At 30.8% G+C, this 26,268-nt stretch overlaps 1 protein-coding gene across 2 annotated transcripts in view; it reads right to left on the reverse strand.

Moving 5' to 3' along the window:
* Positions 1–1,327: 1,327 nt before the first annotated feature.
* Positions 1,328–26,268, reverse strand: part of LOC143054334 (uncharacterized) — a 49,012-nt gene continuing 24,071 nt past the window's right edge. Inside the window, exons 3-6 of one of the 2 annotated variants that reach the window (XM_076227314.1) lie at positions 23,492–23,605; positions 21,979–22,023; positions 10,749–10,953; positions 1,328–5,753 (exon numbers count right to left, since the gene is read on the reverse strand). In XM_076227314.1, coding sequence (XP_076083429.1) covers positions 5,750–5,753; positions 10,749–10,953; positions 21,979–22,023; positions 23,492–23,605 — 368 coding nt within the window. In that variant the 3' untranslated portion in view covers positions 1,328–5,749. Of the gene's footprint in view, positions 5,754–10,748; positions 10,954–21,954; positions 22,024–23,491; positions 23,606–26,268 lie in introns of both variants that reach the window. The other variant, XM_076227313.1, reaches the window with a different exon arrangement.

Raw genomic sequence — 26,268 nt, forward strand, 5'->3', positions numbered from 1 at the left:
ACTCAAAAACTTAACGTTGACCACAGAACCATGAAAATAAGGTTAAGGTCAGATGACACCTGCCAGCTAAACATGTACACATTTCATTCATTCCATACACCATATATAGATATAGGAAGATGTTGGGCGAGTGCCAATGAGACAACTATCCATCCAAATAACAATTTAAAAAAAAGTAAATCATTATAGGTCAATGTACGGCCTTCAACACGGAGCCTTGGCTCACACCGAACAACAAGCTATAAAGGGCCCCAAAATTACTAGTGTAAAACATTTCATACGGGAAAACCAACGGTCTAATCTATATAAAAAAAAACGAGAAACGAGAAACACGTATAAGTTACATAGATATAGACCTATTGCATACAGTATAAGAAAAATATACCAAAACACAAAAACTGAACTATAACTGAACAATGAAAATCAGGTCAAGGTCAAATGACAACTGCAAGTTAGATATGTACACTTTACAGTCCTTCCACACACCGAATATGCTAGACCTATTTCTTATAGTATCTGAGATATGGACTTGACCACCAAAACTTAACCTTGTTCCCTGATCCATTAAATGAGGTCACCTAACAAGATATGCACATACCAACTATAGTTATCCTATTACTCATAATAAGAGATTAACATTACAGAAAATCTTAACTTTTTTTTCCAAGTAGTCACTGAACCATGAAAATGAGGCCAATGACAATAGACATGTGACAGACGGAAACTTCTTAACACGAGGCCTCTATATACAAAGTATTAAGCATCCAGGTCTTCCACCTTCTAAAATATAAAGTGTTTAAGAAATTAGCTAACGACGCTGCCGTACTAGCCGCCGCCGCTGGATCACTATCCCTATGTCGAGCTTTCTGCGAAAAAAGTCACAGGCTCAGCAAAAACTGAGAATCCCATTGCAATGGTAAAAAATGTTGAAATATTCTACAAAACTTAAGATTGAACCCCGCAAATAAAACAGTGTGAACTTAGTTATTCATAAAGGGTAAGAAGGTCCTGCTCACAATGTGACACGCATCATGTTGATCTTTGCAAATACAAATCTGGTGATATGTCCCATTTGGTGATGTTAACATTCAAACTAAGCAAAACGTTTCACAGTCAGTAGACCATGACTTATGGAAAGACCTTGAATATCTACATTGAAATGAAATGTGCCTCAAGTTAAATCAGACTTTCCATTAGAGTGAATGAAGGATTGCTATACCTGTTACACATTTGTCTGGGTAAACAAAGTCATCCAAACAATATGCACATAGCTGTAAATAGTTTAACATACAGGTACAGTATAAAGTCATTTAAAAATAAAACCATGTTAAAATTTATTTTTAATGGAATATACATAAAATATGATCTTTACAAAATGATTTATAAATGCAAATCTCACAGACATCTCCATGTATACAAATATTTTGCCAATTCCAATAATTAATTTACAGTAAAAGAAAAGAAGAAATGTAAGAAAATACAAATAAAATTAAAGACTGATAAAAAGAATAATTTTCAAATTACATTGTATAAAAATTAAGTGTTCCAAAAGGGGCATTAACTTCAAAATTCATGTTCATCTTATGAAATTAGTTTCTTTAAGAAATGGTGTTATCATTAATGTAATTTAATGTTATCATTAAATAACAAAATGCTGCACTGAGCTAGCTTGATATGACCGCAGATGTCAAACCCTGAACAGTTGGGGCAAATGTGGACACAATAATTAAGCTTGATACTGTCTGAATTTGGATTGTTATCAAATATTTTACATATAAGGTTTCTGACACAAAATAAATGTGGTCAAAGATCTTACAAATCTATTCCGCAATACTGAGCAATTGAAAATTTTCTCTTGAAACTTTTTAAAAATTCGAAATTTGAAAAATTTTGAAAAAAAATATGAATCCCTTAAACAAATTGTAGCTAATGCCCCTTTAAATACTTATTATAAGTTATAAAATAGTTGTAAAAAACAAAAAGGTACAATAAAATTTAAATGACTAAAAATTTAAAGCTTTAAAAGTTGTTTATTATCCCTAACATATTATTTTCTGATAAAATAAAAAGATACTGTGTATCATCCAAACATGCAGTTGATAAATTCTCAAACATGTTTATGAAAATTTTCCTTTACATAGGTGTGTTCTCCCCAGACTTTAAAAATAGAACTATGGAGATTAACATATCACTGGTTTTGCCAATAAAAAATATGGCTCCATGGCCCCTATACATTCTATTATAAAATCATTCAAGATAACAACATTGTAAAAAATATAGCACCAGCTCTTTAAGGCCCTAGGGAAAACACTGCATAGATAGAATATTTTGATTTAAACGTGTCATTAATGCAACAAAAATTTAGAATTAAGCAATTAAAAAATTTAACAAGAATTAACAATCAAAATATAATAACAAACTTCAGATTGTGGATGCATTTACTTTCCTTGGTATTTTTTGTGGATAGCGGAGAAAATGTATTTCATGAATATTTGATTTCATGGATTTTGTAAAGTCTGCATGAAATCCTATTGATATTTTGTACTTTGTTATAATTTTTTTTTTATATCATATTTAACAACAAAATCTCATAAAATTGGCATCCAACATCCTACATGTACACTTAACTCGCACTATCATACAACCATTCATTTTACCATAAATATATTCACACAAATTGATGACTAGTTAACACATTTAATCAAAATCAATTCACTGCTGCCATTTATTCTATAAAATGTTGTACAAAAAATAACAGACCTAACATGATTTTACTAAGATTCATGCTTAAATAGTAACCCCTTTAACATCAACTTCATTGCACCTCTTAAATAATATTCATCTTTGTTGTAGTCCAGTAATTACAATTGAAGTCTTTTATACAAACTATATACAATATATTAATCCTCCCATGTTAAACAAATTCTTATGATAAGTATTATTTAGATATTTTATTTGCTGCCATTAAGCTATTGCTCACTAATAGTACCCCTGATTATTAAGTATTAAGTAAACTGGCAGCTGAAAAACAATGGATGTGAAAATGCATTGCGTGCAAAATTTAAATCCTGCAAAGACAAGAAAAAAACATTTTACCCCATTCTTTCAGAGCAGGGTATGAAAAAGTCTTTGTCAACAACTAAAAAATTACATTGATAGGTTCATAACTGACAATTGAAGTACCATACCACATGTATTACAAGGTGGTCTATCTTTAAACCAGCTGCCAAATTTTTATGGAATTATATGAATAATTTATGATATGAAAATCTTATGTGAAAAAAAGACCTGAGATTCATTTATGTTGAAAGAAAACTTGGGACTATACGTAATCACTTTTATCAATTGAAAAGAAAATAACACTAAAATAAGTTTGTCATGTCAAAACAAAATGGCTTAAATTGGAGAAAACCACAAATGTTAAGATCAATAACACTAAAGACTGTTCTAATTGCACAAAAAATTAATAATACAAGATTTTATTCCAAATTTTTTGGTTTTGTTGTGATTAAAAATAAACTAACATACTGATTGCAAAAACTTTTCTGAACCATTGGTACATTAGTACTTCATTAAATCAACTATAAGTTAATTTAACATTAAAAATAATTTCAAAGTTATGTATGGCAGAATCTATAATTGAATATTTCTTTAAAAAAAATCTTTTAATATACATTTTGTATCTGAAAATATGCCCCCACCTCATGTCAAATTCAACGGCCACTAGATATTAAACATTTCTAAATTATATTATATATATGGTTTCTTATTCAGAATATTAAAATCAACAGTAATAACAATGCATAGTATTTTTAATGGCATATTTGGTAGAATTAAAAAAAAAATCTAACAAAAACAACAGTGGACTCATATATTACAAAGAAATTTAAAAACAAGAATGTGTCCATAATACACGAATGCCCACTCGCACTATCATTTTCTATGTTCAGTGGACCGTAAAATTAGGGTCAAAACTTTAATTTGGAATTAAAATTAGAAAGATCATATTATAGGGAACATGTGTAAAGAGTTTCAAGTTGATGTAACTTTAACTTCATCAAAAACTACCTTGACCAAAAACTTTAACCTGAACTTCGCACTATCATTTTCTATGTTCAGTGGACCATGAAATTGGGGTAAAAACTATAATTTGGCATTAAAATTAAAAAGATCATATCATGGGGAACAAGTGTACTAAGTTTCAAGTTGATTGGACTTCAACTTCTTCAAAAACTACCTTGACCAAAAACTTTAAACTGAAGCGGACGGACGAACGGAGGCACAGACCAGAAAACATAATGCCCCTCTACTATCGTAGGTGGGGCATAAAAACAGCACTGGATTGTGTTCGGGCTGTTTATATATATATATGAAGTGTGTAAAAACTTTAACTTAACTAACTGATTAAAAAATTATAAGACAGGTTTGCCACTAAATAAAAATATATTGTAAATTATCTAGTGGGTTTTTTTCCAATGGCTTATTTACAATTTCTTAAGTTTAAGAATTTTCTTGAGATGCTTAAAAAGTTGATTGTTATGACATATATAATGAAGTGTATTAATTTTCAGTGAATAAAACCCGAATATTTAACATGACATTGAAAAACTAAATAAGTCGAAAACACAAATGGCCCATAAAGTTGAAAAATCTGAAATACTAACAACAAATGTGGACACAACCATGATGGTAATGTCACATATCAAAATTCAGCTCAAAATCTGAAGGCGTATAGAAAAAAGTCAGTATAACTGTGATTGTCAACAATTTTCAAAGTCTTAAACCCTAAATTTTGGCAAAAAATCGGCGGATCAGAATGAAACTCAAATATGAACTGTAACTAATCATGGTTAACTCACCTACTAAACATCAGCCCAATATCTCAAGCCGTTTAGAAAAAAAAGTATGTATAACTGTGATTTTCAACAATTTATTCAGGTCAAAAGCCCGTAATTTCGGCAAAAATTAGAGGAGCACAACAAAACTTACACTTGACCTCATCAATGTCAACTCACATACCAAAAATCAGACCAATATCTCAAGGCGTTTAGAAAAAAAACTCGTATAATGATACGGAATGATCAAATTTCGGAATGACGGAATAACGGAATGAAGGAATTACGGAATGACGGAATTACGGAATTACAGACAAGGGTAAAACTATATGGCCACAACAACTTTGGCCATAAAAAAAATGTGGGGGTCAAGCATCATTATCTTCATGGAACTTAAATAACAGAAGCTGATGTACAAAATACAACTTTTTAAAAGCTGAATGGAAATGTAACAAATATAATATAATTTGGCAGAAATGCTGAAAATATTATTGTCCTATCTATAATATTTCAAAATATTATTGTCCTATCAATACTATTTCAAAGGGACTACATCAATAGATTAATCAGATAAAAAAAATCAATTAGCTTGTTTGTAACTGCTTCTATTATTCTTATCCTATATAAATCGTTTTTAAATTCTATAAATATATTAAATTGAATTGCATACTTAAAAAGGGTTCCTATTACTAATACTTCCGTTTAACTGTACTTGATTAAACTGTAATTCATTGTTTGGATGAAATAGAATATATGAGATCAAATGTGATACAACCCTTCTTCCCCTTCCCCCTACATAAATATAAATTTATAACAAATCACGTTTTTTTACATTAACACTTCTAAGCTACAATAAGTACATTGGTTTGTCTTTGCATTACATGCATAAGTATAATTGTCATTCACAAAACTTCTTACCTGAAAATAAAATCATTAAAATATAAATGAAATTTCATTTTGAAGTTGAAAAACTATTAGGTATAATTTTCATCAAGTCTGTAAATGTATAGAAATAATGCAACACAATCAGAATATGAAGATTTCAGATTTTTGTCATAAAAAGAGATTTCCACTTTTCAGTGTGAAATGAGTCATCTTGCACTATTAAATACCTTGCCATCTGCAATTCAGTAATAATGCCGCCAATACTAAAAGTGTGTTGGACGGCATGATATTATACATATCAACATTATTAGTAGTTAAAGGTAAAATCACATAAATACTGAACTCTAAGGAAAATTCAAACGTGAAAGTCCTTAATCAATCCCTAAACCTACCTTCTCTTTCACAAAGCTGACCTGTGAACCTATAGTTTTTGGGCGAAGAATTTGCTCCAAATGGATCTATTTTTTTTTTATCATTGTTTAACCTTTTTCTATTCTAAAGCATGTGCATTAACACTAGGTTACTGCAGATATCTGTTTACCAATTAGACCCATAACATCAAAATATTATCAAAAAAGCATCTAAAAATACTGTTTGTACAAACTGGTTAATCAACAAAAAACTTGTACTTCATGTAGGTATTTCAACTTTAGTTTTACAAAATTTGTGAATTTCATCTGAAACTTGTGTATATGTATTTGATTTGAGTCTTGTCATATATATAGGTACACTTATATAACAAATATCAAATTTCAAGGAGTTCTCAAAGAATTTTGCACAAAAAGAATAAGAATATCCAAAAATATCTTATTGTTACAAAATTTGAAATAACATGATAAACAAATCTTATTTTCTTATACCTCTACTGAAGGAAAATAATTTGCACCTCTGAATAAATCAAAATAAGCATTCTGTGAGAATTTGTTGCAATACATAGTCCCCTACCAGTTAAAAATTCATTGTATTGGACAAAATTCTAACTTGATCTATAACTTATCATGGTTTAAACTGTTTTACAAATATCAAATCTATCTTCCAAGCATGACAAAAACAAGTGTTGAAAACCAAGGACCACAACACTGCACAAAAACACTGACCAGAACAAAATTTGAACTTGATCTGTAACTTGTCATGATAAAAAATACACCAATTATCAATTTATTATCTTAAAGCATGAAGAATAAAAGTTTGGAAAACCTGATTTATTTAAGTGCATTTTCTAAGTCCAAGGACCATGACTCTGCACAAATTAATCATACTGGAAGATAACTCAAACTTGAACTGTAACTTGTCATGATAAATTGTTATACCAATTATCAAATCAACATCTTCAGGAATGACAAAACTAGAGGCTCTAAAGAGCCTGTGTCGCTCACCTTGGTCTACGTGAATATTCAACAAAGGACACAGATGGATTCATGACAAAATTGTGTTTTGGTGATGGTGATGTGTTTGTAGATCTTACTTTACTGCACTTTCTAGCTGCTTACAATTATCTCTATCTATAATGATTGGCCCAGTAGTTTCATGCAGTGGAAAATTTTGGTAAAAATTTACAAATTTTATGAAAATTGTTAAAAATTTATAAAGGGTAATAACTCCTTCGGAGGTCAATTGATCATTTTGGTCATGTTGACTCATTTTCAGGTCTTACTTTTTTGCTGTAAATTATTGCTGTTTACAGTATCTCTATCTATAATAATATTCAAGATAATAAAAAAATCGGCAAAATTTCCTTCAAATTACTAATTTTGGAGCTGCAATCCAATAATAGGCTGTCCAAATCATCTGAAAATTTCAAATCAGATAGATATTGACCTGAGAAACAATATCACCCCCGTCAGATTTGCTCTTAATGCTTTGGTTTTTTAGTAATAAGCGAAAAACTGCATTTTACCCCTATGTTTTATGTTTAGCCATGGCAGCCATCTTGGTTGGTTGGCTGGGTCACCGGACACAAGTTTTAAACTGGATACCCCAATGATGATTGTGGCCAAGTTTGGTTTAATTTGGCCCAGTAGTTTCAGAGGAGAAGATTTTTGTAAAAGATAATTAAGATTTACGAAAAATGGTTAAAAATTTACTATAAAGGGCAATAACTCCTAAAGGGGTCAACTAACCATCTTGATCCTTTTGACTTATTTGAAAATCTTACTTTGCTGAACATTTTTCCTGTTTACAGTTTATCTCTATCTATAATAATTTTCTAGATAATAACCAAAAACAGCAAAATTTCCTTAAAATTACCAATTCAGGGGCAGCAACCAAACAACGAGTTGTCCGATTTGTCTGAAAATTTCAGGGCAGATAGATCTTTACCTAATAAACAATTTTACTCATGTCAGATTTGCTCTAAATGCTTTGGTTTTAGAGTTATAAGCCAAATCTACATTTTACCCCTCTGTTCTATTTATTTTAGCCATGGTGGCCATCTTGGTTGGTTGGCCGGGTCACTGGACACAACTTTTAAACCAAATACCCTAATATTGATTTTGGCCATGTCTGGTTAGATTTGGCCCAGTAGTTTCAGAGGAGAAGATTTTTGTAAAAGTTTACAGACGACGGATGCCGGACGACGACGGACGCCAAGTGATGAGAAAAGCTCACTTGACCTTTCAGGTCAGGTGAGCTAAAACAAAGGTGTGGCAATGGATTATTTTAGTGAATTTTCTAGGTCAAAGGACCATAGCTTTGCACAAAATCATCAGGCAGGAACAACATTTTCACTTGATCTGCAACTTGTCATGATATAACAATATACCAAATATCAAATCAATATCTTCAAGCACATAAAGTCCGGAAAACTGATTTGCCAGACTGAAGGATAGACAGACGAGGTCTAAAGTCCCCTTCAACTTAGTCAGTAGGGGACTAATAATCATGAATGCCAAATGTTATGAGCTTTGTACCTATAAGTTGAAAGTCTATCATAAAGATTTATAAACTGTGTATAAAAATGTGTTTCAATGTCTTTTGGACCTGTTTCATTTTTGCTATCTTTCTTTCCTCTGTAGGATTGTAAGTGGTTCAAATATATGCCTGTTGAGACTAAAATTACATAAAAGTTTTTCACTGAAAAGTGAAAAAGCTTTCAAATGTATCAGACCATACAGTCGGCTAAAAATGTTTAATGCAAGAGTCCTTTGTACTCAGATTTCGTGTATCATATTACCTGAGTATATAAATGAGCAAACACAGTTAATAATAAATGTTCTTTGATTTTCATTGTCTACAAATAAAGGCCTTACTGTTGAAATCAAGACCCTCTTAACATAACATTGTCCATATTTTGAGTAAGAGATGATGAAGTTTTCTTCATTTTTTTATTATAGTTTGTCCCAAAAATAGTACAAGACACTGTAATAATATTATTGAGAAAGTGCAGGTGGGAATTTTTTTTAATTTACATGTATTGTCTAAAAGAATTGCAATTGGAAATAACTGTGTTCTCTGGCCATCTTTTTCATTGTTTAAACATATTAAACAGATATGTTAAAAAAAAAGTCAATAAATGGTGAATGTGTCCATAGGGACACAGATAATGCCCTACCCCCCTGGCATATAACACTATAAAGGGACATAACTCAAGAACTGTAAAAGTGATGCTTTCAAAAATTTAACTTAGACTGAGTTCTGTGGTAAAAAGCATTGTATATATATATTTCATAACATTTAGTTGAGACAAACTGAAGTTAGAAAATTGAAACAAAAAAATCAGCAATATTTTAATATGTAAAGGGGCATAACCATAGAATGGAAATTGTAATCATTGCTTCAATTTATCAGTAGGAATTAAATTGAATATTGCATTGTATACAAGCATTGTTGTTTTGGATTCAATTGCCATTCTAGAAAAGAAACACCAACTCCAATTTTCATAGAAGACTTAATAATTAAGGGTCAAAATTGCTTTAATTAATCAGTGGAAGGCAAAATTAAACATTGCTGTGTATAAAGAATTGATTGTAGTTGTTCAACTATAATCATGGACAAAGGAAGATAACTCAAATATTAACATAGTACACAGATGCCTCGTCTGCATTATCATTTTCTATGTTCAGTGGACCACGAAAATGAAGTAAATCTCTAAATTGGCCTACAAATTAGAAAGATCATATCATAGGGAACATGTTTACTTAGTTTCAAAATGATTGAACTCCAACTTCATCTAAAACTGCCTAGACAAAAAACCTTTAACCTAAAGCAGGACAGAGGGACGAACAGACTTACAAACAGACAAACGATTGAACAGACGTACAGACCAGAAACCATTATGCCCTTAAAAGGGGCATAAAAATTACTAAATTGATATTTAAGAAAAAAAAAATTTAGAAGTTTTTCCATTTGTAAAGGGCATAACTCTAGAACAGTAAAAGTGACGACACCAAAATTCAAACTTGATCTGTATATTGTGGTAATAAGCATTGTGCATAAGTTTCATAACAATTGGTACAGACAAAATTAAGTTAGAGAACGGAAAACAAAAATTTTAGCAATTTTCTCATTTGTAAAGGAGCATAACTCTAGAATGGTAAAAGTGACACCATCAAAATTCAAACTTGGTCTGTATTTAGTGTATATAGTTTTGATGTAAATAGACAATAAGTAGATCTCATAATTCTATACATTTTTGTTGTGTGTGCTTTTCTCTGTCTAGCCTTTTTCAAGACAATAGACAAAACCTGCGTTTTCCCCTATTCTATTTTAAGCCATGGTGGCCATGTTGGTTAGCAAACCAGGTCATCAGACACATCTTGTTAAGCTAGAAATTTCATTATGATTGAGTTAAATTTGGTTGAATTAAATTTGGCTCTGTAGTTTCAGAGGACAAGATTTTGGTATAATGGACTACAATGACAGACAACGACAGACACAAAGTGATGAGTTTCCACCAATTTTACCATATCAATTCAGGTCCCATGTAGTAAGGGAAAAAAGTTTTCAATTTGTCTTAGAATTAAATAGCATTAAGTATTTCTTATTGTCACTTTTTGAGGGTATTTGTAGCTGGAAACTTTATTTAATTACCATTTGTATCCTTGACCTGGTAATCTCCCCAATCTATCAAGCTCTTCATCCTTTCTCCTGATTTCCTCATCTTTTCTTTTGAGTTCCTCATCTTTTCTTTTGAGCTCCGCATCTTTTCTGCTAATCTCCTCACTATAGAACTGAAAAATGTGCTGATGTCTTTTCTTTGTACACAAGAGCTCCATAACATATTCTTCCAGATCCACTAGTTAAATAATAAAATTTTCTTAAAATGTGGATTTAAATGTTGAAAATATTGACCTTGCAATTACAGTATGTATAAAGTATATCAATGGTATACAGACTATTCTCCAACTTCAAAAGACTGTCACATATATCTGTCATAATTTGAACTGCATCAGATAGAAATCGACCTTATGCAAGTGCACATTTACATGTACATGCATATATGATTTTAATTGATTTTGGAACAATCAATTACAAACAGGATGATTTTTTATCTGTTTTGAAGGTCTGTATATCAACTCAATTTTCAAACATTTACAGACTTTGCATAGAGTTGTGGTTTTTTTTTAATTTCAATCCCGTATAAATAATAAGTATCATGGTATTTATTTGCATAAGGTCCATTTCTATCCGATTTAGCTCATATGCTAGTTACAATAAGTGAAATTAGGCATTAACCATAAATCATAGGCAATAAGCTTACACCTAGGCAGTTAGTCTTATTGCTTAAATAATTTTCAGCAGTACCCTTAAATCCTAGGAAGTAAACATAAATCCTGAAATTAAAAAGATCATTCAGTTCGTTGTCGTCAGCTGTGTCCACAATTATTCACTCTGCGGTTAAAGTTTTTGAAATTTCTTAGGACAGAAGCTTGTTTATGATCATAAGATAGTATCCAGAAGTAAAAGTTGTAAAAAAAAATCATATTTTTCTGTATTTTACCTATTATATGACAAAAAATTTCTGCCAGTTAACATTACATTCCCTCTGTAGTTATAAGTTTTAAAAATTTTAATAACTTTCTTAAACTATCCTGGATTTGAATCAAATTTGGACAGAAGCTTGTTTATAATAAAAAGCTGGTATCAAGAAGAAAATTTTGTATTTAGAAGTCTTTTTTTTTCTTCAAGTAAACATAACATACAGTTATTGCGAACCCAATTGTACCTTTCCATAGAATCACCTGATAGTTACCTGTCCATTTAAACTTTTGGCAGTTCATTTGTCCCATTGAACAAACACAACAGGTAATGTTCTCTGTTTACTTTATTCACTGGGACCTTTAAATTTCTTCTAAGAGAAATCTATCACTCATTGATTAATCTATCTGAGTAAAATATTTATCTGCTAAATTGATGGAAATAACATGTTTACTATTATTTAAAAACTGCAAAATCCAAACTGAGACTGATAACAGTTGATTTATCATTATAGACATTAAATGTTCAAGAATATTTTTGCCAATAATCTTTTCCATAGTTTTACAAATCACTGATGTGAGACTGACAGGTCTTTTTACTAGCTTCAGATTTACTTCCTTAATTTTTAAAAATAGGGATGACACATGCATCTTTCAGCTGTCGGTAAACTTCCACTCTCAATAGACTGTTGAAATATAAGTGTTCATGGTTTTGTAAAAATCTTTGTCTACTTTTAACAATCAATGGGTGTTCATTATCTGGTCCCATGGATTTACATGTAATATTTAATGTCAATAAATGCTTCTCAACAAGTTCAACAAAATGTTCAAGTATTGTATCCAAATCCTTATCCTCAAAAATATATTGTCATTTTCCTTTGTAAAAAATGTAATAAGTACTGATACTTTTTCACTATTAAATGATCCATTTTCTTTAGTAAGATTTGAAACAGCTGTTTAAGGCCAGGATTTTTTAATTTGTTGGTTTACGGATCCGCCGACCCGATTTTGCCGATTCCTATGTGGCCGTGGAGCCTTGTTTCAAAACGTAAATTGTGCAATGTCATGGGACTTTCGACCTGGTTATTTTAAAAATATAGTATTTACACTTGGGAAACGTTCTTTGAACTTTAAATATTGATGTTACCTTATAATTTTGTCATTAAGTAACTTTTAAATCCCAAACTGTTATATTTTCCTTGAATTTAGCCATGCTTTTATTTAGAGGAGTTCCGAATATTATTATTTCTCTAGATTTTTCAATTGGGTGCGTTCGGAGATCTTTCTCTGTACGTTTTTCTAAATCGAGGCATAACAAGTTTTTAATAGTAAATTTCATTGGTTTAACTTATGTGTTGATATTTCTTATTGGGTTTGTAAATTTAGATATAGTTTCTATAATTAGAACTTAACTAGTATATAAGGCCCACATATTCTTAATATCATTGCTTTTTATGCAAGAGCCACTTGTCTGTAACAGACTCTTAAGGTAGGTGCCTATTAATTTAGGACTGTTTTCTACTAGCCAGCGTTAGTCTTCGACTATTAGCAAATTGGCTGATGCATTAGTTACGACTTACAATTTTTGGCTTGTTGTATTACAAAACTTTGGCAAAACTTTAAAAACTGTTAAGCTTCCACGTCTGGTTTTTCCCTTCCAACATTTAATTAAGTAGTCCGTTTATTTTATAAAACAAGTTTAGATAAGAAGTGTTAAGTAAGTAGGAAATTAAGGTTTTTCAATATTATTTTAGAAAAGGGGAGATAACTTTGCCCAATTTTCACTATACTGTAATTTATAGGAGAAATGTTGATTTGATGTATATTTATATTAAATCCTGACATGTAGATTTGTAGTTATAACATCATTAAACTATGTGAACTTGATTGTCTTTATTTAAATAAGCTACTAAGAGGAGTCAAAGACTCAGGATCGAACTACAACAGAACCTAGAGCTTAGATATACCCTGTTTTAAAGGTTTAGTCATTAACATGACACCGTTCATATTATTTTGGTTGTTTTAGTCATTGTCAATAATTCTGGTTGTTCCTTTTTGGTTTTTGGTGGTTTAAATATTCCAATTTATCATTCCGGTTGATCTCATTGAACAATCATACCGTACTAAAACAAGACATCCACATTTACAAATAAATAATTCACAAGTTACATGAAAAACAAGACAGGATAACTAGCTCCGGTTACATTTTGGTGGCAGCGGTGGGATCCTGAGGTGAAACATCTGATCTTCTCATTAGGCGGCAATGCTATTGATACAGTTAAATATGTTAGGAAAAATTGTCAAATTTTAATATTGTGAAATAAATGTCATTATGCTTGCTTGATGTTAATTTTGATTTTAAAAGATATTGCCATGTATATGTATGTAATAATGATGAGTAATCATTTCAGTTTAACTTTACAAAGACTGATTTTAGATTGGCACAGAGATAAAGTATGTATTGATATTTATAGAATGTATAAGCAATTAATTGCATAGATGAAAAAAAATTCAAATGGTTTAAAGAAAGCTTAACTTAGATTGTTTAGATAGAATGGTATATTTTGATCATATTTGTCTTACTTAACACATTCTGAATGATTCAGTAATTACACATAGCTCAAGATAAATGTGTATGAATCGACAGGAACAGCATTGTAAAGTACCTCATTGTTGTATCCTTTAGACCCATGAAAAGGGCTGTCGCTTACATCATTTTATTTTATGCTAACTTGCTTCAAAATTATCATGTTTATGTGGATATAAGCTTGGATGCCAACATAATTGTTTCTGCCCGATTGACGTGTTTTAATCGCTAATGTGAGCCTCTGATTCACGTAATCGCTTTTGGCCTTTTATAATAAAGTGCTGGTTGTTGCATGATTGTTTTATTCTATAGTAAATATCTCTTAAACACATACAGAATATCTAGTACATTTTAGACAGTTACATTATTTCCATAGCATTTGACACAACAGTTTACTGGGTGACGATTCAGTTTAACTATTTGTTTAATTTTGTTATTCAATTTTTCAGCACTTGTTTTCAGTGATGGTGATGATATGAAATAATATATACGAGTGTTATAACTGATATTGGAGATGATATGGCCAGCATTTCTAGTGTTCAATTGATAAAGGAATTGGAATGTGTTCCGTGTGCAATATATATGGATGAATATACTGTTTGTATATAATGGAGATTCATACCAGCCTTGTTTTTAAACTTCATGGCTTCAGTTTTTTTTTAAGGAGGGAGGAATGTAACGGCGACCCTATGTTTTGGAACAGTATTATGTCCCTTTAAAATGGACTGTTGTAAAATTAACATTTAATTACTATTGTTAATATGAATTATTGATAAAAATTGTTGTTTAACATGTTTATATATTTAGTTACATTATGGTGCTATAATTCATTGAATTTATTCTCATATTTTGTTGAATTTGCAACTTATAATTTAGTTATAGAGTGTTTATATTTGAACAGTATTTGTTAAATAACGGATGATTTAAATAATTGTACTGGGCTTGTTTTCATAAGCCATTTGGTTGATAAAACAACCGCTTATTTTAGCTTTTTAGTAAGAGCTTACTGGTGTTGCACACCTCACTGCCTAACTGGTCTTGCACAGACCTCAGTCACTGTCTACACGTAAGGTCTGGCACAGACTTCAATGTCTAGTTGGTCTTGCACAGACCTCAGTCACTGTCCACACGAAAGGTCTAGCACAGACTTCACCGACTCACTGGTCTTGCACAGACCTAACTCAGTCTACACGAAAGGTGTAATGCATTTCACAGCATCTAGACACAATGTCGCTATTGTGTCTAGAATTATAATGCATCTAGACAAAGGTTAAAATGACAGATTAAGCTATGTCACTTTTATGTGAATTTTAACTTGCTTTTTATATTCATGTTTCATGTTTTTATCTTTACAAATTGTTGATATTTGTTGAATTATGTAGTTTGCTAATAAACTATGAAAACTTGCTAGTGTTAAGTTTTGCAAAGCCAAATATGAAGGATCAGAGACTCAGGATTCCTATACCTACTCTTTACACGGTCTGGGGTAAAATATGTTAAAGTTGACACAGAAAATACACAACGTAAAAACCCCTCCGGTTACACCTAGAATAAAAATAAAATTGACTTTTCATGCTTTTTTATTCCCGCCGACCCAAACAAATACATTATCCCTGAAAAATAATTAAATTCTTCTTTTTTTATGAAATGAAGTGCACGAATACACTAACAAAATTGATAACACTCTCTGTTGTGAAAAAATAAAACTTCCAGTTTAGGCCAACTAAAATTAATTAGTAGATTTTCATCCAAATTTTTGAAAAACATGGGGCGGGTGGGAGGATTTTATTTTTTAAATTTTATTTCATATGAAACCCTTGTCACAAGTTCTTCATACCGCGGGGTATATGCTAGTGGAGTACAAGCTTGTATAATGTATATACATGTTGTATAAGGAATCTGACACTATTTTTTAAACTCTTAAATAAAAATCCCTGATTGGCAACCACTGTTATACATGTAATTGCCGCTTTAGAAACCTATTTATAGTATACATCAAATGGAAGAGAAATGCTCTCTTCAGTTGGACTAGACCTACACCAAATTTATTTTACTTTCTAAGCAATGGTTTGTAGTCCACATAAAATCAATAAAATGTATTGGTACAATTGTATGCAACACAAGTATTATGAGTACAAAATAAAATGTAAACTCAGTATGGAAAGTAATTATGTGATGTAAAACATGAAGTTAACCAAAAAGTAGTTGTTGTTTAATGACTAGATTTAGGGTATTGGGACAGTTACAGAGTCATGTCTTTTGTACCAATTTGTTCTACGATTCTTGCGCTTTGGATATCATTTACAGTCCAAATTTCCTGACACAAAGTCATCGTATAAATAAAGAAAAAACACAGTTTTCGATTCACTTGTGACTACCGCAATTTGCGTTAAATGACAAGGCGTTTTACTCGTTACTGGAATATTTCATGCCCTTCTCGTTATCAATCTCTATTCTCGGTAGATGTTGTCATCATAGAGCAGCATAATATGTCGACTCAATCATATCGTTATTAGATTACTCGGAGAAATACAAAAACGAAATTTGAAACAGGAAGTGTTGAATGAAACGAAATTATCGATGGTTCCCGGTAACGGACATCATAAAATCCGGAAATCGTATTTTTGTTAAATAAAAAAAATCGGGGCGGGACGATTTCAGAGGGGCGGGCGGGGATGAAAATCTAGCAATCAATTTTAATTGGCCTTACGTTTCTAAAAATAGACAAATCAATTATAACTGACCTTGAAATGTCGTTTACGCAAATAATTTTGCGGAACGAAATCTGTGTTTAAAACCCATAACACAATAAGTTCGTTTCCCTTATTTGTCATCAGTCTGTAAGATGCATAATCTCATAGAAATAGACTTGTCCAAATGTGGACAGGTGGAAAGCACCTTGGAAGTAAAAGTTCTGAATATCAACAAGTCATTTAGAATTTTCTTGTTTCATGGATAATAAAAAAAAATTATCGTCCATTTGGATTAAAAAACGGGAATGCATGACACTAGATTAACCCGATATTCTCGTTTTTTCCGTGGACGAGTCTATACGTTTTTGACACGTGTGTTGAAACTTATTTTCGTACATTTTTTACATTTTTTCTTTATCAGTTTTCGTTTTTGAAGATAATTACTCACCAAGTTTTCTGGAATTGATTAAGAGCTACGCGAATTTGCTTTTCTTGTTTGTGAAAAGACGATTTAATTTCGTCTTTGTCTGTGAACACACCCTTTTTTACGGCAAATCATTAGACAATGTCATGCGATATTTATGACAGCTGAGCAAGAATATTTCATCATCGAACTAAAATTTGAAATGATGACAAAATAGCATAAAAAACATTTTGTTAGAAAGGTGAAATGTACCGGTATATTTATTTAGCATTTTTTTTTCTGTCTTGAAAGATATTTTTTTTCTTTTTTTTCCCGACCGACCGACCCGACTTTTTCATGGGGAAATTCTGTAAACCAACAAATTAAAAAAACGTGGCCTAAGATTTGGTTTTGCTCTTTACATATGACCAGAAGTGCTTAAGTTCAGTTTTAGACTTTTCAGAAATAAATTATAAATTTCTCTTAGCAACACACACAGAGTCATTAGTTTGGTTTCTCAATAATTTATAAGTTTCAATATTATTTATTAATCAGGGGTTGAAATTAGCGCTGGTCCTGGGTCTGTGAACAGTAGATTTTGTCAGATGGTGGCCCAGCATGGAAATAAAAGTAAACATTTATCACTTGTTAAACATGTTAAAGTGTTTGTCAAATGAATGTCATTTTTGCAGGAGGAGTAGATTTGGAGCCAGACTGGTAGATTTTTTAGTCCACTGGTCTGGCTGGCCAGTACACAAAAAAGCTTAAATTCTACCCCTTTCAATACTTTCTGTTTATTTGTCAGAAACAAGTTTCCACATTTGATTTAAATCTAGCTCATTAAATTCTAGTTACCAGTCAAAAGCCTCCTATTCATTTGTTAAATTTTAGAAATCACACTTTCCATATTTCAATTAATCTTACCATTGATATTCAGGTAAGCATGTGTATAACATGTACAATAAGATATAGATTTGTGTTTGTTGACTCTCTCTGTCAATTTGGATTTCCCCTTCGCACTTGCGCATTGTGATCTCTGGATTTTTAAGAGAAAGGTCATCCTGAGGTAACTCAGCATACAGAAAACCTGTTGGTGAATTGTTGGCTCGAAGCAAACAATTCAGAAAAAAGTGAATTTCTTCTAAATTCTGACAAATTTAAGATATTCTTCAACAAAAAAAGTATATGTACATAAGTTTTATAATGAAAACTAGCCAATCAGATATAAAAAAAAAACATATGCATCATTTTTTTTTAATTTGAAGTTTCATTTGACTTTAACCCCCCTTCTCATAGGCACTTGTCTCAGAAAAAAAGTCCACAAGTGTGTTATATTAATGTATATAAGGAAAAAATTCCCTACTCCTTTGTTGAAATCTGTTGTCTGCTAAGTCTAGAAAAACTGCTAGTTTTCCAGAAGTTTTATCTTTACAAATGTTAACCCAGTAATTTTTAAAATATGAAAGTTATAATACTAAAATTGATTTTCAGGAAACTGCAGAATTATATATTTTAACTTCCAACATTGTTTTATAAAATATGTTTCACATAAAAATTTGTAAGGGTTCTCCGTAACCCAGTGTCTCGCCTACTTTTGATGTAAATAGCAGCTAGGCTCAACAACTAGAGGCTCTAAAGAGCCTGTGTCGCTCACCTTGGTCTTTGTGCATATTAAACAAAGGACACAGATAGATTCATGACAAAATTGTGTTTTGGTGATGGTGATGTTTTTGTAGATCTTACTTTACTGAATGTTCTTGCTACTTACAATTATCTCTATCTATAATGAACTTGGCCCATTAGTAACCAAGGAAAATATCTTGTAAAAATTTACAAAAATTTACAAAATGTATGAAAATTGTTAAAAATTGACTATAAAGGGCATATAACTCCTCTAGGGGTCAACTGACCATTTTGGTCATATTGACTTGTTTGGAGATCTTACTATGCTGAACATTATTGCTGTTTACAGTTTATTTCTATCTATAATAATATTCAAAATAATAACCAATAACAGCAAAAATTCCTTAAAATTACCAATTCAGGGGCAGCCATCCAACAACGGGTTGTCCAATTCATCTGAAAAATCTAGGGTGGATAGATCTTGACCTGATAAACATATTTTTACCTGTTAGATTTGCTCTAAATACTTTGGTTTCAGAGATATAAGCCAAAATATTTAATTTACCCCTATGTTCTATTTTTAGCCATGGCAGCCATCTTGGTTGGTTGGCCGGGTCACTGGACACATTTTTAAAACTAGATACCCCAATGATGATTGTGGCCAAGTTTGGTAAAATTTTGCTCAGTAGTTTCAGAGGAGAACATTTTTGTAAAGGTTAACAACGACAATCGACAGATGACGGACACCAAGTGATGAGGGAAAAAAATAATAAAAATATTCCCTTTTTATACAAATTTTTTATTGTACAAAGCTTCTGTCAAAGTTTGGTAAAAATCTAGGATAGTTTATATCTAATAAATGTATTAAAAACTTTAACTGCAGACTGTATGTAATGTTAACTGGAAGAAAAAGTCCATTTATAAGTAAAATACAGATACACAGGTACAAAATTTTAACAAAATTTCCTTCTTCATACTAGCTATTGATCATAAACAAGCTTCTGTCCAAGTTTGGTACAAATCCAAAACAGTATAAGAAAGTTATTAAAATTTTATAAACTTTAACCACAGAGTGAACATTGTGAATGTGTTATTTCCTGGCAGAAAATCTAAGTCATTTAAAAGTAAAATACGGAAAAAATGGATTATTTTTTTTACATATTTTACTTCTGGATACTATCTTATGATCATAAGCAAGCTTCTGTACAAGTTTGGTACAAACCCAGGATAGTTTAAGAATGTTATTAATATTTTAAAAACTTTAACCACAGAGTGAATGTAATGTTTCCCTGCAGAAAAACTAAGTCCATTTATAAGTAAAATACGGAAAAAATGGAATTTTATTTCTTCAAAATCTTCTTCTGGAGACTATCTTATGACCATAAACAAGCTTCTGTCCAAGTTTGGTAGAAATCCAGTATAGTTTTAAAAAGTTATTAAAATTTAAAAAACTTTAGCCACAGAGTGAATATTTGTGGACGCCGACGGAATGTAGGATTACTATGTCTCGCTTTTTCGACTACAGTCGAAGGCTCGACAAAAAAATGCTGATGTGGTATGATTATCAATGACAAAACTATCCAGCAGAGTTCAAATATGTGATAAGCAATTGAAGATCAAATTAGAATGTACCTTCCAAAACAAAAAAAACTGCTACCTTATTATTATCAGCTAGGAAATTCACCAACATAAAACAATGTGAAAGAGATGCCAAATATACCAAAGGAAAATTCAAATTCCCAAGTCGAAAACAAATTGACTGAATTCAGAAAAAAAAACATTAAATGATGTTCAATAGTAAATACATTTGTCTTTTAAAACATATCTAGCATACAAGGATCATAGTGGTGCTATGAGGAAAACATTATTGGATTTCAAGAGCTTTAATTAGCAGTGCGTCATCTCTACAATGGCATGCATCTTTCATAATGGGAAGATAATTTTGACAGAGGAGAATCCTAACTGGTATGTGATCATCACAGTTTGGTTTCCTTACAGGTGTATTAATGAAAATAAATAATATATATTTTGGCAAAAGAAAGGTAACTCTTGTCTTAAAACATGATTCATTCCTGATTTAAAATCTGACAACGAACCTTATCTTTTCTACAATTGATGGTGTCTAAACATGAGAGAGACTGACATAAGAATATTGGATCTCAAGAAAAACTGTATTCAAAGGTTAATTATTTCAATTAACAATCAACAGAAAGTTTCGAAAAAAATCAGTTATGTGACTTATTTATATTTATTGCTGATAATTTATTGTTGTTGCAGTTTCAGCCTATTTTAATCAGCATATTTTACAAATCAAGAGGTAAAAATGGTAACATAAATCATTATTTAAGGCAAAAATCAAGTAGTCTGCTTATTTTGGAGGAATTTAGAAGTAGGAAGATTATAACATTCTCAAACATTTTAAATGTCAACAATAAAATGCCAGATTATTGCCATTTGTTTCATTTTCAAGAATCAAATAAAACCTTGCATTACCTGGATGATCTATTTTTACTCATGATGGCAATAATGTTAACTCACTTGTCAATAGAGCAATAAAGCAACAATGTGAAATCCAGATAAAACTTTTTTTAAAGCTTTTTATGTAAAAGGACACCAGAGTGTTCATTATATGACCAAATAATATATGTGTGCTAAATAAATGTACATGTTTCATTTTATTTTAAATTTGCAAGGGATTGCATAATCATAATACTTCTGAAAATATAATTGCATGTAAATGCAAATGATACTCTAATTCTTATTTAAATATTCTTACAGTCTTGTTATAAAATAACTTACATTTAAAAAAAAATTAAAAAATTCAAGGCTTTATAAGTATTTACTAAATATAATACATCTTATGGAAAGCAATCTAAAGTTTTGATTTTAACGCTATATTTTTTATTTCTAAATTGCATCAGGATAGTTGATATAAGTCTAAAGCAAATCATTTAATAATTATGCCAAGAGAATAAAAGAGACATAAATAACCCACATATATTTTTGGTCATACCAAATGTTTTCTTTCTTGGTCTACCTTGATTTTCTTCAAGACTGTTTACAAGGTCTGTCACTGTTGGATCTGAAAAAACAAAAGAATATTCAAGCTCACAAGAAAACAAGAGGCTCTCAAGAGCCTGAATCGCTCACTTGTAGTTTTTTTCACGTGTAGTTTTTTTTTTTAAATCATGATCCCAAACTCAAAACCAATTAACCCCAAAAATGAAGGAAAAAAATCAGATTCAGCATGTTCAGAACGTTCAGTTATTTGTAGATCATACTTTGCTGATCACTTTTAATGTATCAAAACTGCATTTTACCCCTATTTTCTATTTAAGCTATTGAAGTACAAGGAAATAAAACATAAAATGTATACTAGTTACCCTAAGGTTCATACAGACCAACTTTGGCTATTAAAATTTGCTTCAATAGTTCCAGAGAAAATTTTGAAAGAAACAAACATGATGAACAAGTTATGTAAAATTACCTTTGAAGGGCAAAAACTCCTAAAGGAGTCAATTGAACATTTTGATCATTTGACTATTTGTAGAACATTTTTACTGTTTTCAGGTTCACCTTTTAAACAGAACACTACCATTTCCCAACCATCTTTTGGCCTCAGAAGAAAGTTCAGGTTCAGGTTATACAATATACATATGTGATCTTGTGTTATTGTTAAGATTTTGTTCCATGACATATAGAACACTTTTTCTTTCATAGTTGTGTCCATATATATGTGAAAGCAGCCATTGATGATAGCAATTTGGACATTATGTCAATGAAATAATAAAAGGCTTTGGTATAAATGTTTTGAGCTAATAAACCAAATTTTTAAGAATTTTCTTTTAAAAAATCAAATATTTTGTTAATTTGAAGTATTGCTTAAGAACAAAAATAAATATATTTTTTTCAAGTAGCAAAATGAACCATTTTACAGAATTTACCTTACTTTACTTTACAAGCTTATATTAGGCTGTAACTGAGTAATTTGACAATGAAGCTTTTTAAATCCTAACACATAAATGTACACATTAACTTATTACCTGCCTTTTTCATTTAGTTTTCAATGATATTTGAGTAAGATTGAAATCTCAAATATTGCAGAACTACTGGATAAAGTTTAGTTCCTTTTATTTCTAAAACCAGCCGCAATCAGGCTTTTCTTAACAGTTTATGGAAATTTCTGCAAGTTCATACACTGACATAAAATTATGAGTAATCTTTTTGTATTTTCTTTTGTAAATTATAAATGTAACATGCATATTATGAGATAGTAATATTATAAGATAAGAACGACAGTAAGAAACGTTAAAAAAATGGAACTGACAAGTATTAAATGAAAAATTAGAAAAGGTTCCTGAGTTGGGTCAAAGTTGGCCTATTAAATCAAATACATTTAAACTACCAGTATGCCTCTACTTGATTATTTTTAGGGGATAAAGTCATCTTTAAGATTTACTATGCAAATGTAACACTTATGTTACTTAAATTCAAATGATAGGGAAAAGGTATAAATTGAACTGTGCACTGTATTATATTAATTGTCATACTTGTTACTTCTCTTAGCACTTGATGGAAGCATTGTTGTATGTCTTGAAAAGGATATTTAGCTACAATTTGCAATTTCTTTCTGGAAGCTGCTTCCATGGTTATATTACCATTTCCTGTAATAATAAATAGATTTAACTTAGAATAAGGATTTCTTGCTCACAATAACCACTAAATTATTACCTGCATGATCAAACAAACATATTAAATAATAATTTAGTATAAATATGAAGATGTGGTATGAGTGCCAATGAGACAACTATCCATCCAAGTCACAATGTGTAAACAGTAAACAACCAGGTGCTCCGCAGGGCGCAGCTTTATACGACCGCAGAGGTCGAACCCTGAACAGTTGGGGCAAGTATGGACAAAACATTCTAGCGTGATACAGCTCTGAATTTGGATTGTATTAAAATTTTTGACATTACATTGGTTTATTTTACACAAAACAAATGTCAAGATTTTACAAATCAATTAAAGATTTCTTCTTCAAACTTTTTAAATCTAAAATTAAATAGTTGACACAGCATAGGTTTCTGACACAGAATGAATGTGGTCTAATGAACTTAAAAGTTTTTTTTTGCCTTTGAGCAATTCACTATGCTGTTGAATATTAATCCTCTCAAAAAAATGTTTGAAGAAATTTTCTTTTTATTTATGAAATCTGAAATGAGAAAAATTTAAACTCCCCCCCCTTTTTTTTCACATCCCGTTTCCCTTTTTCCAAAACTGATATCAATTCAAATTTCTAATGGAGTTTGCAACAATAACTACTCTTTTAAATACATCATAAAATATTAAAATGTAAAATAAAGTGCTTGTTATCACTGAATGGTAAAGATTGGTTGGTAGTAAAAGTGAATATACATTGTTTATTGTATAAAACAATAAAAAAAACTTCATCAGCAACATTTTATATTGGCAAATTTCCAATGAAGTTATTTACATAAAGTTATTGGCAAATAAAAATAGAAAATGACATCATAGTCATGTCTGGCAAATGTCCAACATACATTATCTAAAAACATTTTAGATAAGATAAGGAAAAAAAGCTTCATCAGCAACATTTTATATTGGCAAATTTCCAATGAAGTTATTTACATAAAGTTATTGGCAAATAAAAATAGAAAATGACATCATAGTCATGTCTGGCAAATTTCCAACATATATTATCAACTACTATTCTATACAAAGAAAGATAACTCCAATTGAAAATTAATTGCTATTGCACAATATTGTGCAATTAGATATTTCTTGCTATTGTGCAATACTGTGCAATTGAAAATTTCTTGCTATTGCACAATACTTGATATGGAATCCTGATTTGGACCAACTTGAAAACTGGGCCCATAATCAAAAATCAAAGTACATATTTAGATAAAGCATATCAAATAAGCCCAAGAATTTAATTTTTGTTAAAATCAAACTTAGTTTATTTTTGGACCCTTTGGACCTTAATGTAGACCAATTTGAAAACTGGACCAAAAATTAAGAATCTACATGCACAGTTAGATTTTGGCATATCAAAGAACCCATTTATTCAATTTGTGATGAAATCAAACAAAGTTTAATTTTGGACCCCCATTTGGACCAACTTGAAAACTAGGCCAATAATTAAAAATCTAAGTACATTTTTAAATTCAGCATATCAAAGAACCCCAAGGATTCAATTTTTGTTAAAATCAAACTAAGTTTAATTTTGGACCCTTTGGACCTTAATGTAGACCAATTTGAAAACGGGACCAAAAATTAAGAATCTACATACACAGTTAGATTCGGCATATCAAAGAACCCCAATTATTCAATTTTTGATAAAATCAAACAAAGTTTAAATCTGGACCCTTTGGGCCCTTTATTCCTAAACTGTTGGGACCAAAACTCCCAAAATCAATACCAACCTTCCTTTTTTGGTCATAAACCTTGTGTTTAAATTTCATAGATTTCTATTTACTTATACTAAAGTTATGGTGCGAAAACCAAAAAAAAATGCTTATTTGGGTCCCTTTTTGGCCCCTAATTCCTAAACTGTTGGGACCTAAACTCTTAAAATCAATACCACCTTCCTTTTGTGGTCATAAACATTGTGTTTAAATTTCATTGATTTCTATTTACTTAAACTAAAGTTATTGTGCGAAAACCAAGAATAATGCTTATTTGGGCCCTTTTTTGGCCCCTAATTCCTAAACTGTTGGAACCAAAACTCCCAAAATCAATCCCAACCTTTCTTTTGTGGTCATAAACCTTATGTCAAAATTTCATAGATTTCCATTTACTTAAACTAAAGTTATAGTGCGAAAACCAAGAAAATGCTTATTTGGGCCCTTTTTGGCCCCTAATTCCTAAAATGTTGGGACTAAAACTCCCAAAATCAATCCCAACCTTCCTTTTGTGGTCATAAACCTTGTGTTAAAATTTCATAGATTTCTATTCACTTTTACTAAAGTTAGAGTGCGAAAACTAAAAGTATTCGGACGACGACGACGACGCCGACGACGCCAACGTGATAGCAATATACGACGAAAAATTTTTCAAATTTTGCGGTCGTATAATTATTGTTCAAAGTATGGCCTTCAATACAGAGCTTTGGCTCACATCGAACACCAAGCTATGAAGGGCCCAAAAATTACTATTAATGTAAAACAATTCAAACGCTAAATTTCGCAATCAACTCACACTGAATGAAATATTTGTTTGTCGTTGAAATATTATTGGTTTGTTTTAAAATTTATATAAAAATGTGCTTAAAGGAGTTAGTTTAGTATAAAGTAATTGCCCTTTT

This window comes from Mytilus galloprovincialis, chromosome 12 (assembly GCF_965363235.1).
Source record: "Mytilus galloprovincialis chromosome 12, xbMytGall1.hap1.1, whole genome shotgun sequence".
Lineage (NCBI taxonomy): Eukaryota > Metazoa > Mollusca > Bivalvia > Mytilida > Mytilidae > Mytilus > Mytilus galloprovincialis.